The sequence below is a fragment of the Labeo rohita genome, chromosome 22, assembly GCF_022985175.1.
Source record: "Labeo rohita strain BAU-BD-2019 chromosome 22, IGBB_LRoh.1.0, whole genome shotgun sequence".
In the NCBI taxonomy this organism is placed as follows: domain Eukaryota; kingdom Metazoa; phylum Chordata; class Actinopteri; order Cypriniformes; family Cyprinidae; genus Labeo; species Labeo rohita.
Window position 1 is genome coordinate 27208258 of NC_066890.1, and position 16656 is coordinate 27224913.

The 16656-nt window shown below is 33.5% G+C and overlaps 1 protein-coding gene across 50 annotated transcripts in view; it reads left to right on the plus strand.

Moving 5' to 3' along the window:
* The first annotated feature begins 472 nt into the window (after positions 1 to 472).
* LOC127153544 (mucin-4-like) overlaps positions 473 to 16656 on the plus strand; it is a 30448-nt gene continuing 14264 nt past the window's right edge. For 19 of the 50 annotated variants that reach the window (XM_051094655.1, XM_051094665.1, XM_051094687.1 and 16 more), the window contains exons 1-13: positions 474 to 743; positions 832 to 926; positions 7691 to 7747; positions 8078 to 8134; positions 8839 to 8913; positions 9416 to 9478; positions 10140 to 10196; positions 10629 to 10685; positions 11139 to 11204; positions 11713 to 11775; positions 14007 to 14069; positions 16445 to 16465; positions 16589 to 16651. In XM_051094655.1, the coding sequence (XP_050950612.1) occupies positions 872 to 926; positions 7691 to 7747; positions 8078 to 8134; positions 8839 to 8913; positions 9416 to 9478; positions 10140 to 10196; positions 10629 to 10685; positions 11139 to 11204; positions 11713 to 11775; positions 14007 to 14069; positions 16445 to 16465; positions 16589 to 16651 (697 nt within the window). In that variant the 5' untranslated portion in view covers positions 474 to 743; positions 832 to 871. Of the gene's footprint in view, positions 744 to 831; positions 927 to 7690; positions 7748 to 8077; positions 8135 to 8838; positions 8914 to 9415; positions 9479 to 10139; positions 10197 to 10628; positions 10686 to 11138; positions 11205 to 11712; positions 11776 to 14006; positions 14070 to 16444; positions 16466 to 16588; positions 16652 to 16656 lie in introns of all 50 variants that reach the window. The other 31 variants (XM_051094657.1, XM_051094666.1, XM_051094690.1 and 28 more) reach the window with 10 other exon arrangements.

The following is a 16656-nucleotide window of genomic DNA, read 5'->3' on the forward strand; positions in this document are numbered from 1 at the left end:
GAAATGGCATGAAAAAATTATCTGTGGGAGTCTTTACTGAGTAATCAGCTTGGTGAAGTTTCCATGTCTGTGACCAGTGTTTACCGAGCTTTGATGACTGATGATTGGAAAAATTAAAAAAATTGTTAAAAGTACAAGTTTAAAAAGAATAGCTGAACATAAGTTCACAAATGAAATATGTTTAAATTGTTACTGCTTTCAGTTCTTTTAAATATTTTAATTAAAAATTATAAAAACAAAAAAGACAATTTTATTTATTTATTTATTTATTTATCTATCTATCTATCTTTAGTTCCAGTCCTTGAATTAGACTTTTAAGAGTACTGATATTTTATGAAATACTATTGTGCCTGGCTATTGTATGTGATGTGATGTAACACTTTTCACATTTGATTTAAAATGTTCACACATTCAAGTAGAGGTGATTTTAGTTTTGAATGTGGATCTTCAGAAGGTGCTGCTCAGACTATGGATGCATGTCGTCTAAAGAAAAAAAACTGCAAAAATGAGATCATTTTCTCTCATTTCCCATTTGAAGGACATGACACAGTAGAAGGCGAGAGATGTGTGGCGTAGATGAAAATGCAACTTCCTGTTAAGAAAGGGCCTTAACGCAAAGCTGAAGTGGAGAGTGTCTCTGACACTTCTCTGCCGTCTCTAGAACCAAAAAAGCAGCTTAAGGATTTTTTTGAAGGTGGAAACTCACCGGCAACAGAACCGACTGATTAGTCGCATGAGAACACGTAAGATTACATAAAAACAGAGCAGGAGAGACCAAAAAGCCAGTACGCTTTCTGATGGTTAACCCAGATCTGTGTCTGTTTCAAATAGGACATATGGTGTCTTAGAAGCGGCGTTTGAACTTTTGGATATGGCGAGATTTTTTGCGCTAGGACCCTTGGTTTTGGTCCTATGCTTGGTCTTATGTAAGTACTAAATTTTATTCTCAATGTTTTTTTTTTTTTTTTTAAATAATTTTTTACAGATGAATTTGTGATGGTTTACGTGTAATTAACATTAATATACATTTTACTATTTTTTTAAATTATATTTACAGCTGTGGTTTGTATTATGTGGCATTTTGTGAATTAATTGTTTGCGTAACTTTTAGAAGGTCATTGTCGTTGTGTAGATTCATTCATATTTTGACCCAGTTTCTGTGTTTGTGTGTTATTACATATCTTTGAATAGCAAATACAGTTAACTGAATCTTATTTATCATCACTAGTCATAACACTAACGTAATAACATTTAAATTAATTAGTGAATGAGTGTTTCTTCAAATCTGCACAGGGATGTCAGTGAGAAATAAATCTTAATGTGTACAAGCAAGACAAACTTATTTTGGCGCCTTAAGATGTAAATTTTATGATTTTATTGAGAATCACCGTCATTGTTCACTAAGAAGAAGGGAAATTCTCTTTAGACGGCAAAGTGAGAAGTGGTTTCTTTGTAAAGCATCGGAGTAAAGTCAGAGCTGGCGCAATATTGCAAAAGAGCGCTTTGCAAAGCGCCTAACGTGATTTTTTGAAAGGTTCCGTGGCGGGACGCTTGCAAGACGTTTGTTGCATTCTAGTTTGTGTTACCTGGTAAAGGAGCTTTCAAAGATCAGGCTGGTTTGGGCGTATCCCCTCAAACCCACTTGAAGTTCTGCTAGATTTGATCGGTGCGGAGGCCAAGCTGTCAATCAAGCAGCCCTGCTTTTACATGATGCATTCTGATGGACACAGTTGAGGATCTGTTTGCTATTTTACGGAGTGTTGTTGTGCTGTTTTATAAGTAAAGGATCTTGTGTTCTTCTTGTAAAGAACCATTTCTGATGTTGTTGAGTTGAGTCCTTTGGAGTCTGTTGTGGGAAAATTGCATCAGGCTATTGCATCAGCAACTGAAACTTGCATTTTTTTTGCATGTTTAATATAATATAATAAATATAATATAATATAATATAATATAATATAATATAATATAATAATTAAAATTTTTAACTGTATATAATATATTGTTCTAATATTTTCAATAAAATTGGTTATATTCAAATTCCTATGTTGTTATATATAATGTATAACTATGTTGTTATAATATAATAATTACAATTTTTAATTGTATATAATGTATTTTTCTAATATTTTCAACAAAATTTATTATATTCAAATTCCTCTGTCGTTATATATATATATATATATAATATATAACTATGTTGTTATAATATAATATAATATAATATAATATAATATATATAATATAATTTTAAATATTTTAGTGCATAAAAGCGTGGAATTTAAAAGAAAGGAAAATAATACTAATACAAGAAAATCTAAAACAAATAGTTCCCATCCTTGAATTGGTCATCACTAGGTACATTGAAGTGTACATTATGGTAACTAATAATTGTGTACATACTGTACCAGAAAAGGGGTTTTCTCCAGGGGCGGTGCCTTGTCTAAAAAATGAATGAGAAAATGGTTGACCCAGAAGATTAAGTGCCAAAATTCCATGAGAAATATGACAAATATGCAGTTTCTACGCTTATAATATAATATAATAAAGAATTGAAACTTGTGAATTAAGTTGTTTAGTAAATAACTTTTTTTTGGTAAATATTACATAAAAATGTAACACAAATGTAAATATATTATATTATATGTGACCCTGGACCACAAAACTGGTCATAAGGTTCCATTTTTTTTAAATTGAGATTTATATATTATCTGAAGGCTGAATAGATAAGCTTTTCATTGATGTATGGTTTGTTATGATAGGACAACATTTGATCTGGAATCTGAGAAAAAAATCAGAATATTGAGAAAATCGCCTTTAAAGTTGTCCAAATTAAGTTCTTAGCAATCAAATCAAAAATCGTAATCAAAAATTAAGTTTTGATATATTTACGGCAGGAAAAATACAAAATATCTTCGTGGAACATGATCTTTACTTAATATCCTAATGATGCTTGTCGTAAAAGAAAAATCGATTATTTTGACCCATTCAGTGTATTTTTGGCTATTGCTACAAATACATCCATCCTACTTAAGACTGGTTTTGTGGTCCAGGGTCACATATGTAATATAAAATGTATAAAAATTATATTATATTATATTATATTATCTTGAAAAATCTTTTGGGTGTTGCTTTGCACGTTGCGTGACACACTTGAACATGCACAGGCCTCTGACCACTTCCTTGTTCCATTTTGAGCCGGTTTCTGCATCTCGTAAATTTTGCCGGCTAAAATGGTGCTTGCGAGAGTCGCTGAAGAAGTGCCGTGAGATGTGTTGCATCGAAAGGTCTTTTTGCTATATATAAAAATGTTGTGGCTTGAGGCCTGATGAGGATCCATGTGACTGCACTGTACATGCAAATCACATAGAAAAGGAAGAAAGGAATTGAAAGACGTGTGAAATTAAGAGTAAGCTTGGAGTCGGTGCTCAGGGGAATTTGCATGAAATCGCTACTTGTCAGGCTTATTTCAATGACTTTGTCCGTGTGTTTATTTAAAGGAATATCTCATGTGAAAATGAAAATCCTGTCATTATTTACTCATCCTCATGTTGTTCCAAACCTGTTTGACTTTCTTTCATCTGTAGAACATAAATATAGAGATTTAGAAGAATGTTCATGCTGCACTTTTCCTAAATGGCTAAATTTGTCATAAAAGTAGTTCATATGGCAAGTCAGTAGTGCAAGGAACAAGGTGAAATTTAAGTCTTAAAATAATTAAATCTTCATTCAAATCTATCATATAACTTCAGAAGATTAAGAATATACTGCATGTGGACTTTGACTGTGCTTTTTTGTCATTTGTGGAGCTTGACAGCTCATGGCAACAAGCAGCATAAACACACTACTCCTAATGTGGTCTAGAAACAAAAAGAGTAATGAGTAAAATGACCCAAATTTATTTGGTCTATGTTAGATAGGTATACATTTAAAAATATGATTTAATATGACCAAACTAACCAGACTCCATTAATTTATACTGACAACAGTAATTTAAGGTGTCAACTCAGATCATTCGATCTCCTCAAAGCATCAGCTGCACAATGTGTGTGAAACCACTGAGGCAACAATTAAATAATTATTTCAGCATCTCTTCCACAGCGTGCCAGTTTCTAAAACTTTACACTTTTTCATTTAAAACTTTTTTATAATAAGCTGATTTTTGATATCACTTTTTGTTCAGTTTAAAAAGTTTTCACCAGTTTCAGTTCAGCAGCTGCCTTAAAATTTTAAGTTAAATTAACTTAAAACTACAAGTCATTTAACTCATTACAATAAAATTAGTTATAATGATGTGTACTATTAAGTTGATTTAACTTAAAAATTTAAGGCAGCTGCTAAGCTTAAGTTTTTAAGTTAAAACTTTTTACAGTGTTGTACATAAACATAATTAATATTAAGTCAAATCCTATCATTGATAATATCAGGTCTGCATCTTAATGAGCCGTTAAAGGTTTCCGAAAACTGTACATACATGAACTCTGCGGTGTGTATATCTAGGCCTGTGCTTTATTGCATTGACCCAGAGTGCAGTATTTTCAGTTGTGGCCGACTGCTTTGGCTTCACTAGCCAAACAATTATTTAGACTATAAAGTTATATTAATATATGAAGAGTTCAGATGCAAAACCAACTAAATCCATTTGACATCTTTCTTTAAAAAATGCATTTTTATCAGGCTCAGATGTATTGGTTTCTATGTAGGTACCAGTATTTCTGATTGGGCTGAGGCTGGTATTTTAGCGAGTTTGAAGAAAAAGTATTTTATGGACATATAATATGTGTCGAGAGCATTCACTCAGTATCATTATCTCATTTTTGACCGAGATGGCTTTTAGCTGGTTTTGCATCTGAACTCTTCATATATATATTTTTTTACCTTTATCTCTCTCTTGAAATATATGCAAATCTTTGCATGTTTTTAAAAATGGGTGATACGTGTCACAACACAGGCGTTAAAAGTAAAAATCGTGATTTATACTGCATGCAACTTAAGTCTGATATGTCATGAAAGAACTAGTAAGGATTTTAAGGTGTTTTCATGTCACTTCATGGCTTTTAAAGAGTTTTTAACAATTCTGTTTTTATCTTTAGGATTTTATGAGGGAAAAAATGATCAATTTAATCATAATAACTTGTAAAAATACTAATAATAGTACATTTTCTTCTATAAAATTTCAAGAACTGCTGACAAAGTCACACTTTAAGCTACTTTCAATGAGTAAAATCTAGTTTAAACTCTAAAATTGAATAAAAATGGCACAAAATATTAGGAAACTATTTAAAATGTTTTAAAGGAATTATTTGTACTTTTATAGTCTAAATGAGTTTTTAAAACCAGTGTCTTATATTACACTGAATATATATAAACGTGCAGTTTGGAGGTTTAAATCAAACTTTAAAGTTTGCTGGAGATTGAACCTCACTGCAAATACTGTTATCTATGTCTAGACAAACGATAGCAAATCTCTCAAAACGTCAAGAAAACTAGATTAAACTGGATGTTTAAAGTTGCTTTTCTCATTCTGTCATGTTCCATGTAATGGGTGGACCTGCTAAAACAGCCACGCTTGAGATGCATGCACTTCGAGTTGTGAACCAAGTCGAGCAAAACCACATCCGGCAAAGAAAATAAGTGAAAAGTACTGCTAATCTGAGCTAAAACTACAGTTACTCAAAGTTAAACATTGAGGAAAGATACGCGATTTTCAGAATAATGATACATCTTAGCTGTCTTAGAATCATAAAATACCAAATATTTCAAAAAACAGCTTATCTTGACATTACAATAGATTAGTAGTCTAGTTAATATTTTACAGTTTAGATTTACAGTGCTCTACTTGTAGCGGAAGCTCTCATGTAGAAGATTTAGAAGAGTTGCATAGATACAATTTACATATCTATAGTTTATTATCTATAATTATCTACCCACACCCACACGGGTACTTTTGACCCCTCCCTCTTCCGCACACGTACTGCGTATGAGTTATATGGCCATATGTATATATCTATGAGAACCACATATACGCAGTGTATATCAAGCCGAACAAAAGAAAAGCAAGCAAAGCACCAGAGCCTTGAGAAGGGGGAAGGGTTTTGTCGAGTTACAGGAAGCTGTGGTTGAGAAACTGAAATAGTTTGTGTGCATGCTGCGTTTCCATGGCAGCCAGGTCGCGCCACATACAGACCACTGCTAGTAACTCCCTTCCCCTTTCTGACCAACGCTGACAGTTTTACAAAGGAGCCCGTTCGTGGGTTGCAGAGAAAAGAGATGCTGAATGTAATGCGAAAGTATTTTTTTGGTGCGCGATAGAGCTTTTTTAGTTGTCAGGGAACTCTTTTATTTATTTATGTTTTGCTATATAATTTCTATTAAGCAAATTATAATTGTTAAATTATTGTAGAAATTGTCATTGCTACACTGTATTTATTTAGCTATTTTTAGTAAGTAAAGTTGTAAATAAAACAGATTTTTGGAGTAGGTTTTACGAGATAATACTACTTAAGCATTTCATCGTTAATTCGCTGTGTTACTTGCTGTCCCTCTCCCTCTGTAATTATTTGTGACATTTGCTAGCAATTTCTATGGGAGCCATTTCCGTTTCTGCCACTGAATAAAAAATAAAATTAAAAAAAAAGGTAATTGTGACTTTTTATCTCATAGTTCTGACTTTTTTTTTCCTCAGAATTGTGAGATATAAACTCATAATTGTGAGTTATAAAGTGAGACTCTTTTGTGAGATTCTGAGAAATAAAGTCTGAATTCCGAGATATAAACTAACAATTCTGTATTTTCTCTGAATTGTGAGTTCATATCTCGCAATTCTGACTTTATAACTTGCAAATGCAAGTTTATATCTGAAAAGTCTAACTTTTTTTGCAATTTCAAGTTTATATCTCGCAGTTCTGACTTTATAACTCATAAATGTGAATTTATATCTAGCAATTCTGACTGTTTTCTGTAATTTTAAATTTATATCTCGGAATTTTGACCTTTTAATTCACAATTCCAAGTTTATATCTAGCTTAATTCTACGTTTGTTTGTTTGTTTGTTTTAGAACTTTAAGTTTATATCTCGCAATTCTGACTTCATAAATAGCAATTCTATTTTGTTTTGTTTTTTGGTTTTTTTAAGTTTATATTGTGCATTTCTGAGAATTGTGAGGCAAAAAGTCACAATAAACTTTTTAAAAACTTTAAATCAGTGATGGAAACAGCCTTCCATGAATGTCTGAGTGAAAAATGTTTGTACAACAAATTTTTTCAGACCATCCAGTTTTAAAATTTCTATTAAGTTTCCTATAAATTCTCTAAACCAATCAAGGCATTATTTTCTGAAAGAATTTTAATGTATGTTTCAAGTGTACTGTTGTTATAAAAATCAAAATGGTTTCTGTATTTCCACCTTTTATTATGTAAGACATTGGCTTCATCAAAAGAGATTTAATTTAATTTTTTGACTTTAAGAAACTGTAGTGAAATCCTGTATTGGACTACCTGAAATAAACTTGCTTTTCCCTTTAGACTCAGGTCCCTCATCCTCATTCACGGCTTCACAAAACCCAACCTCAACAGAACCATGATTTAATATGAACATGTGCTACTTGCTAGAAGCAGCTTTGTTAATCTTTTGTAAAAGTTCATAGTAAATCCTGTACTGGACTTACTAAAATGAACTTGCTTTTCCTTTTAGCCATAAGCCCCTCAACCTCACTCACTTCTAACACAAACACATCTCCAAAAGCACCAGGTAATGGTCAAACTTTTTCGACACGCTCTCTTGCAGCAGTCAGTGACAGGAGGGGATGTATGAGAAGATTTAAAGGAGAAATGTTTTAAAATCTAATTTAAAACACATGGCAAGTTCTTAGATTTAGACGCTTGTTAGTTTTTTAGTTTGTTAGATTGCCGTCAATACTTCTACCTGTTATCATGCACGGTATTGACTTCATCACTATTTAAGTTCAAATATATGACTAGAAGAAACATCTTTGGTCTTTTGTATGAGTTTGTAGTTTAAGTGTGTATGTAGTTAAATTCTGTACTGGACTATCTGAAATGAACTATCTTTTTACTTTAGACTCAGGCCCCTCACCCTCACTCACGGCTTCACAAGACCCGGCCTCAGTTAAAACGGGTAATAGTTCAATTCTTTTGACATGCTCTCCTGCAGAAGTCAGAGAAAAGAAAGGATGAAAAGGATTTTAATATAAAGTTCTAATTTTTTTAATAATTAGGTAAAAATTAAATGTTTCATGAATATTGAGCTGTTTTCAACTTATTGTTGACATTGTTGGTTTGATTGTGTTTTGGTGGAAATTCATCTGTTTGATAATGAATAGAAGCATGAATTTCTTTAACATTTTACAATAACATCTCAGAAGTTTTAATGCATTAACTAACTTAAACTAACAGTGAGCAGTACAATTGTTACAGTATTTATTAATCTTTGTTAATGCTAGTTGTTAAAAATAGAGCTGTTAATTGTCAGTTCATGTTAGGTAATAAATGAGTTAAGAAATAGTTTATTGCTAGTTCAGGTTAATGAATGCATAGTTATGAATGTAGTTATGAATGTAGAACTTTTGTTACCCTGACTTAAACCTTATTGTGTATGTGTGTGTGTGCGTGTATCTATCATCTATCTATCTATCTATCTATATATATATATATATATATATATATATATATATAACATTTAAATTGAAATTGCAGTTTCTGTAATTTAACTTTTTGTGGTTAGTGCTGCATTTGGTTTATTAATCTGATGGACAGTGTGTTGACTTTGTGCATATAGTCTGTTTTTTTATCCAGTTTAAACTATATGATTATGTTACTTAGATGGCAGTACTGCTGACCAATCCAACAACCCCACTCAACCCACTTCTCTTCCCCCTGACTCACCTGACAAACAAGGTAACTACGACAACACGCATCACCACAGCAGACACACACTCCTGCATTATCTCTCTCTTCTCAATCAATCTGTCACACTCATGACCTCTGACCTCCATCCTTCCTTCATGCTGCACTGCAAACTCTCCTTCAAAATCACATCATCAGTGCTGAACTTATGGATTAGTTGTGTCAACAGCAGCGTTATATTTTTATAATGTTGTCAATCTTAATATATTAGAAGTGTTTTTTATTAAGTTTTCTGAAGGCATGTATTATACAGTACATAAACAGTACTGTTGCCATGTTTGTTGAGGTAATGTGGGTAAGTATCAGCACATCATGCAGTAATTTCAGTCTAATCATCACCCTTTGGCACAAAAGCTGTTCACTCTGTCGCATTGTATGTAACTATTGCTAATGTGTGTGTGTTTTTACATAAGGCTGTACTGTGGGTCAGAAAATATAAGTGAAAATTTTATATGCTTATAAATATCTTTATGGTGTTAATCCATCATTACAGTCCCTCAGTCAGACTCCTCCAACTCCAACACTTCACAAAACAAATCTGCAGATAACTCCAAAGGTAAATCTGACGTCACCACATCAAACTCACACTCCTGCATTATTACACTCTCACACACAATCTCTCACACTCTGACCTCCAGCTTCCCATCATACCGTGCTACGAGCACACGTCACTGAGCAAGTGGTTTATTAACTTATTTAGTCACTTTTTAAACTTTTTAAAAACTTTAATTCAGTGACGGAAACAGCCTTCCATAAATGTCTGAGTGTAAACTCTTTCTACAACATTTCTTTTCAACCGTCCAGTTTTAAAGTTTATAATAATTTTCCTATAAATTCTCTAAATCAATCAAGGCATTATTTTCTGAAAGTTTTGGTGCGTTTCAAGTGTACTGTTGTTATAAAAATCAAGATGGTTTCTATATTTCCAACTTCTATCATGTAAGACATTGGCTTCATCAAAAGAGATTTAATTTAATTTTTTGACTTTAAGAAACTGTAGTGAAATCCTGTATTGGACTACCTGAAATAAACTTGCTTTTCCCTTTAGACTCAGGTCCCTCATCCTCATTCACGGCTTCACAAAACCCAACCTCAACAGAACCATGATTTAATATGAACATGTGCTACTTGCTAGAAGCAGCTTTGTTAATCTTTTGTAAAAGTTCATAGTAAATCCTGTACTGGACTTACTAAAATGAACTTGCTTTTCCTTTTAGCCATAAGCCCCTCAACCTCACTCACTTCTAACACAAACACATCTCCAAAAGCACCAGGTAATGGTCAAACTTTTTCGACACGCTCTCTTGCAGCAGTCAGTGACAGGAGGGGATGTATGAGAAGATTTAAAGGAGAAATGTTTTAAAAATCTAATTTAAAACACATAGCAAAATCTTAGATTTAGATGCTTGTTAGTTTTTTAACGTTTACTTTCCATGTCTTTTATTGTTGACGTTGAAGGTTGGTGCAAATTCTTCTCTAATTTAGTATATCTAATGCTACTACTAATACAATAGTTAAAAAAATCTGAGATTGCCTTCAATACTTCTACCTTTTATCGTGCACGCTATTGACTTCATCACCATTTAAGTTGAAAGTAAATGACTAGAAGAAACATCTTTGGTCTTTTGTATGAGTTTGTAGTTTTAGTGTGTATGTAGTTAAATTCTACACTTGGCTATCTGAAATGAACTTGCTTTTACCTTTAGACTCAGGCCCCTCACCCTCACTCACGGCTTCACAAGACCCGGCCTCAGTCAAAACGGGTAATAGTTCAATTCTTTTGACATGCTCTCCTGCAGAAGTCAGAGAAAAGAAAGGATGAAAAGGATTTCAATATAAAGTTCTAATTTTTTTAATAATTAGGTAAAAATTAAATGTTTCATGAATATTGAGCTGTTTTCAACTTATTGTTGACATCGTTGGTTGTGTATCCACTCAAACTTGATGATGTTTTGGTGGAAATTCATCTGTTTGATGATGAATAGAAGCATAAATTTATTTAACGTTTTACAATAACATCAAACAAGTTTTAATGCATTAACTAACTTAAACTAACAATGAGCATTACAACATTTAAATTGAAATTGCAGTTTCTGTAATTTAACGTTTTATGGTTAGTGCTGCATTTGGTTTGTTAATCTGATAGACAATGTGTCGACTTTGTGGATATAGTCTGTTTTTGGATCCAGTTTAAACTATATGATTATGTCACTTAGATGGCAGTTCTGCTGACAAATCCACCAACACCACTTCTCCTTCCTCTGACTCACCTGACAATCAAGGTAACCACGACAACACGCATCACCACAGCAGACACACACTCCTGCATTATCTCTCTCCTCTCAATCAATCTGTCGCACTCATGACCTCTGACCTCCATCCTTCCTTCATGCTGCACTGCAATCTCTCCTTCAAATTCACATCATCAGTGCTGAACTTATGGATTAGTTGTGTCAACAGCACTGTTATATTTTTATAATGTTGCCTTAATATATTAGAAGTGATTTTATAAAATTTTCTAAAGGCATGTATTATACAGTACATAAATAGTACAGTTGCCATATGTTTGGTGAGGTAATGTGGGTAAGTATCAGCACATCATGCAGTAATTTCAGTCTAATCATCACCCTTTGACACAAAAACTGTTCACTCTGTCGCATTGTATGTAACTATTGCTAATGTGTTTGGCACAGTTTTCCTTTTACATAAGGCTGTACTGTGGGTCAGAAAATATAAGTGAAAATTTTATATGCTTATAAATATCTTTATGGTGTTAATCCATCATTACAGTCCCTCAGTCAGACTCCTCCAACTCCAACACTTCACCAAACAAATCTGCAGATAACTCCAAAGGTAAATCTGACGTCACCACATCAAACTCACACTCCTGCATTATTATACTCTCACACACAATCTCTCACACTCTGACCTCCAGTCTCTCCAGACTATGAGCACACGTCACTGAGCAAGTGGTTTATTTACTTATTTAGTCATTTTGTCTGTCTTTTTTGAAGAAGTCCACTTCCAGAACAACAAATCACAAATAATTGACTCACCCCCTTGTCATCCAAGATGTTCATGTCTTTCTGTCTTCAGTCGTAAAGAAATTATGGTTTTTGAGGAAAACATTTCAGGATTTTTCTTCATATAATGGACTTCAGTTGTGCTTCAAAAAAAGTAGTTTAAATACAGCTTCAAAAGGCTCTAAACGATCCCAGAAGGATTTAATCTAGCAAAACGTCATTTTTTTTTTCGAAAAATAAAATTTGTATACTTTTTAAGCACAAAAGCTCGTGTAGCACAGGCTCTCAGATGCGCGTCCACGGGTCGTTCTTGAAAGATTCATTCATTTTGAACAAATCATTAATGTGACTCGCGAAGAATGAGTCGTCTTGGGGAGTGATTCGTTCAGTCGCGCAATATCCTATTAGGTTCTGTACTGGAATTAGTTCACCTGTTTCGACTCTTCGGGTTTTTCGAGTCATTCGTTCATCTTATGGGGCTGTCACGTGATGCTGATTTTGCTTAAATCAACAAAATGACTCGAAAAAAAGATTAATTCATTTTGCTGAACGAGACTCAAAGGTCAGAGTCGGTAAAATGATCCGAACTCCCCATCACCAAATGACACATCGTTTCACTAGATAAGATCCTTCTTCCCCGGCTGGGATCGTTTAGAGCCCTTTGAAGCCGCATTTAAACTACATTTTTTAAGTTCAAAATCGGGGGGCACAATTGAAGTCCATTTTATGAAGAAAAATCCTGAAATGCTTTCCTCAAAAAACATAATTTCTTTATGACTGAAGACAGAAAGACATGAACATCTTGGATGACAAGGGGGTGAGTCAATTATTTGTGAATTGTTGTTCTGAAAGTGGACTTCTCCTTTAATATTCAGTTAGTTAGAGACCCTAGCAAGCACATTTAGGCTACACCAGGCTTCACATTTAAAGGGATAGTTCACCAAAAAATTTAAATTCTGTCATTAATTATTCACCCTCATGCCGTTCCAAACCCGTAAGACCTTCGTTCATCTTCAGGAACACAAATTAATATATTTCTGATGAAATCCAAGAGCTTTCTGACCCTGCATAGACAGCAGCGCAAAACTGACACATTTAAGACCCAGAAAGGTAGTAAGGACATTGTTAAAATAGTCCATGTGACATCAGTGGTTCAACCGTTATATTATGAAGCTATGAGAATATTTGTTTACCTGAGTAACTGATAAGCGCTGCCATTACGGATTCTACCTTCCGTTTGGGTGGTCTGGTATTCCGGACTCCACAGAAATACACATTAAAACAGGGTAAAATAAAAAAAAAAAAAAAGGATTGACTGAATTAATTAAACTGAAACTTTTTTTAATATAACTATATGTTGTTAGCTGCCACAGTAACAGAAATAAGCTTAAGGAATTTCTGTGCCTATTGTAAGCATAAATGATGACAAAAGAAAACGAGTGTGGCTTGCATGGTATTAAAATACCGTGTGTGAAATAATAGATAATAAGTGCTCTTATTTTGTGGGCAAAACCCCGCGAACTTTGTACACATGCACCCTTGTCTGTTTTCAATGCAGCTTACCTCGCATTGCTTCATGTCATCTTCCCATTCATTAAATTCTGACAGGTGAGTGACTGAAAAAAGACGGTCACTGCGACACCGTGAAGTGATAAAACTATGGCGCCATGTAATTTTAAAAACCATTTTTCATAGGGAAATATGTAATGCAATTTGACTAGTAACACCAGAGACCAGAAATCTAAATCTTCGTTCAGGAAAAAGGTGGATTACGTTACATAATTTGTCTGTTCTTGTTATTCCAAAGGAAAAAGATATGGCTTTGTAATCGTTCACTGATAGTCACACATATGGGCAGCAAAACAATATTAGCCAAGCCATTATTTTAGACTACGGTTACAGGTAATGCAAAAGGTGAATGACATTCCATGTTAACCTGTCTGTAAAGTCTGTAAAGATTTATGAAGTTCCTGATTTAAACATATGGGTCAGAAAATATATATCAGTAAAAACATGATATGCTTACATGTTGTGTTTCATGGTGTCAATCCATCATTACAGACCCTCAAGCAAATCTCTCCTCACCCATCACTTCACCAAACAAATCTGCAGATACCTCCACAGGTAAATCTGACGTCACCTCATCAAACTCACACTCCTGCATTATTATACTCTCACACACAATCTCTCACACTCTGACCTCCAGCTTTCCATCATGCCGTGCTACGAGCACACATCACCTGAGCAAGTGGTTTTTACTTATTTAGTCATTTTGTCTGTCTTCTTTAATATTCAGTTAGTTAGAGACCCTAGCAAGCACATTTAGGCTACACCAGGCTTCACATTTAAAGGGTTAGTTCATCCAAAAATGAAAATTCTGTCATTAATTACTCAAGCTCATGCCATTCCAAACCCGTAAGACCTTTGTTCCTCTTCAGGAACACAAATTAATATATTTCTGATGAAATCTGAGAGCTTATTGACCCTCATAGACAGCAATGCAAAACTGGCACATTCAAGACTCAGAAAGGTAGTAAGGACATTGTTAAAATAGTCCATGTGACATCAGTGGTTCAACTGTTATGTTATGAAGCTACGAGAATATTTGTTTTTCTGAGTAACTGATAAGCACCGCCATTATGGATTCTATCTTCCATTTGAGTGCTCTCCTGTTCCAGTCTCCATAGAAATACATTTTAAAACATAGTAAAAACAAAAAAAAACAAAACAAGATTGACTGAATTAATTAAACTGAAACTTTTTTAACATAAGTAAATAGAAAAGTGTGTGCAGGGTTAAGCTGTGCTGTTGTTAGCTGCCACAGTTACAGCAATAAGCTTAAGGAATTTCTGTGCCTATTATAAGCATAAACGATGACAAAAGAAAACGAGCATGGCTTTCTGCGCTTATATTAAAATGTCGTTTGTGAAAAATAAAATAATATATTAAGATAATGAGTGCTCTTGTTATTTTGTGGGCAAAATCCTGCAAACTTTGTACACATGCACCCTCGTCTGTTTTCAGTGCAGCTTACCTCGCATTGCTTCATGTCATCTTCCCATTCATTAAACTCTGACAGGTGAGTGACCGCAAAAAGACGGTCACTGCGACACCGTGAAGTGATAAAACTATGATGCCATGTGATTTTAAAAACCATTTTCACAGTTTTCATAGGGACAGAAATTTCATTTCTCTACAGAAATGTAAAGCTTTGTTCAGAAGAAGGTGGATTACGTTACATAATTTGTTTGTTCTTGTTATTCCAAAGGAAAAAGATATGGCTTTGTAATTGTTCACTGATATAAGTCACACATATGTGCAGCAAAACAATATTAACCAAGCCATTATTTTAGACAACGGTTACAGGTAATGCAAAAGGTGAATGACATTTCATGTTAAACTGTCTGTAAAGTCTGTAAAGATTTGATTCTTTTAAATGAGTGTCCTGTCCTGGGAACAGATGTCAAGGCACACCGCATTCCCACACGCATCCCACAACAACACATATTAAAGCTCTCAGGTTACTTGTAGTTGAATAGATGCAGATCATCTTACAATAATAATTTGTTTCTGGAAACATTTGTGTCATAGAAAAGACATTTTTAGATATTATCCATAACAATTGCACTTTTTTTTACTAACTTAAATTGAAATAGGTCTGTGGACAAAAACAAAAACAAAGAATTACATCACTGATTGTGGCATCATTACTTCTGCCACTACTTTAGAGTATTTATTGAAATAAATACAGTGAAAAAGTGTAATATGTTCAAGAGTTTAAGTTTAGTTCTTGTGACATCTACATGTGTTTCTTCTGGGAACAGAGGTTAAAACAACACAAACCACACCTGCACTCAGCTCACAACAACAAACCACACAGTCTCCATCTCAACCAGGTAATGAAGTGTCCAGGTTACTTGTAAATGAGTAAGTTTTTAATGGAACATTTTAATAGCTCTTTTCTTTATATTTTCAACATTCACATTTCTAAAAATTCTTAAACATCATTCTCTTATACTGTATGCATTTTTTTTACTAAGTTAAAGTAGGTCTGAAAAAAAAAAAAAACAAGGAAACAAACATTTAAAAAGCAGGAAAAACACTTCCCTTTTGCACTCTGTTCTCCATATTTAACACAGGTACATTATTTAAAAAAAAGAAAATACTTTAAAGAATAAGTAATTTGTGTGCTTTGGAACATTTTATTATAAACATTTTTTTTTTATGATTTTCAACATTCACATTTCTAAAAATTCTTAAACATCATTCTCTTATACTGTATAACTACACTGTATTTCTCTGTTATAGTGGTTTTCCGAAAAAAAAAAAAAAAAAGAAGTTAGGATAGCAAAATCTTTTAAAAAGCAGGAAAACACTTCCCTTTGGCACTCTGTTCACTCTGTTGAGTCTCAGAAATACTTAAGTGATTAAAAGTTGAGTTGCAAAATTTAATTCTTAAAGAAACTAATTAATATGGTTTTATCTCACACTTTCCACAGCTGCAGAAAATAAAAATCCAGGTAAATGTCGCTCTATTTCTGTTATGAAGTTCCTGATTTAAACATATGGGTCAGAAAATATATATCAGTAAAAACATGATATGTTTACATGTTGTGTTTCATGGTGTCAATCCATCATTACAGACCCTCAATCAAATCTCTCCTCACCCATCACTTCATCAAACACATCTGCAGATACTGCTACAGGTAAA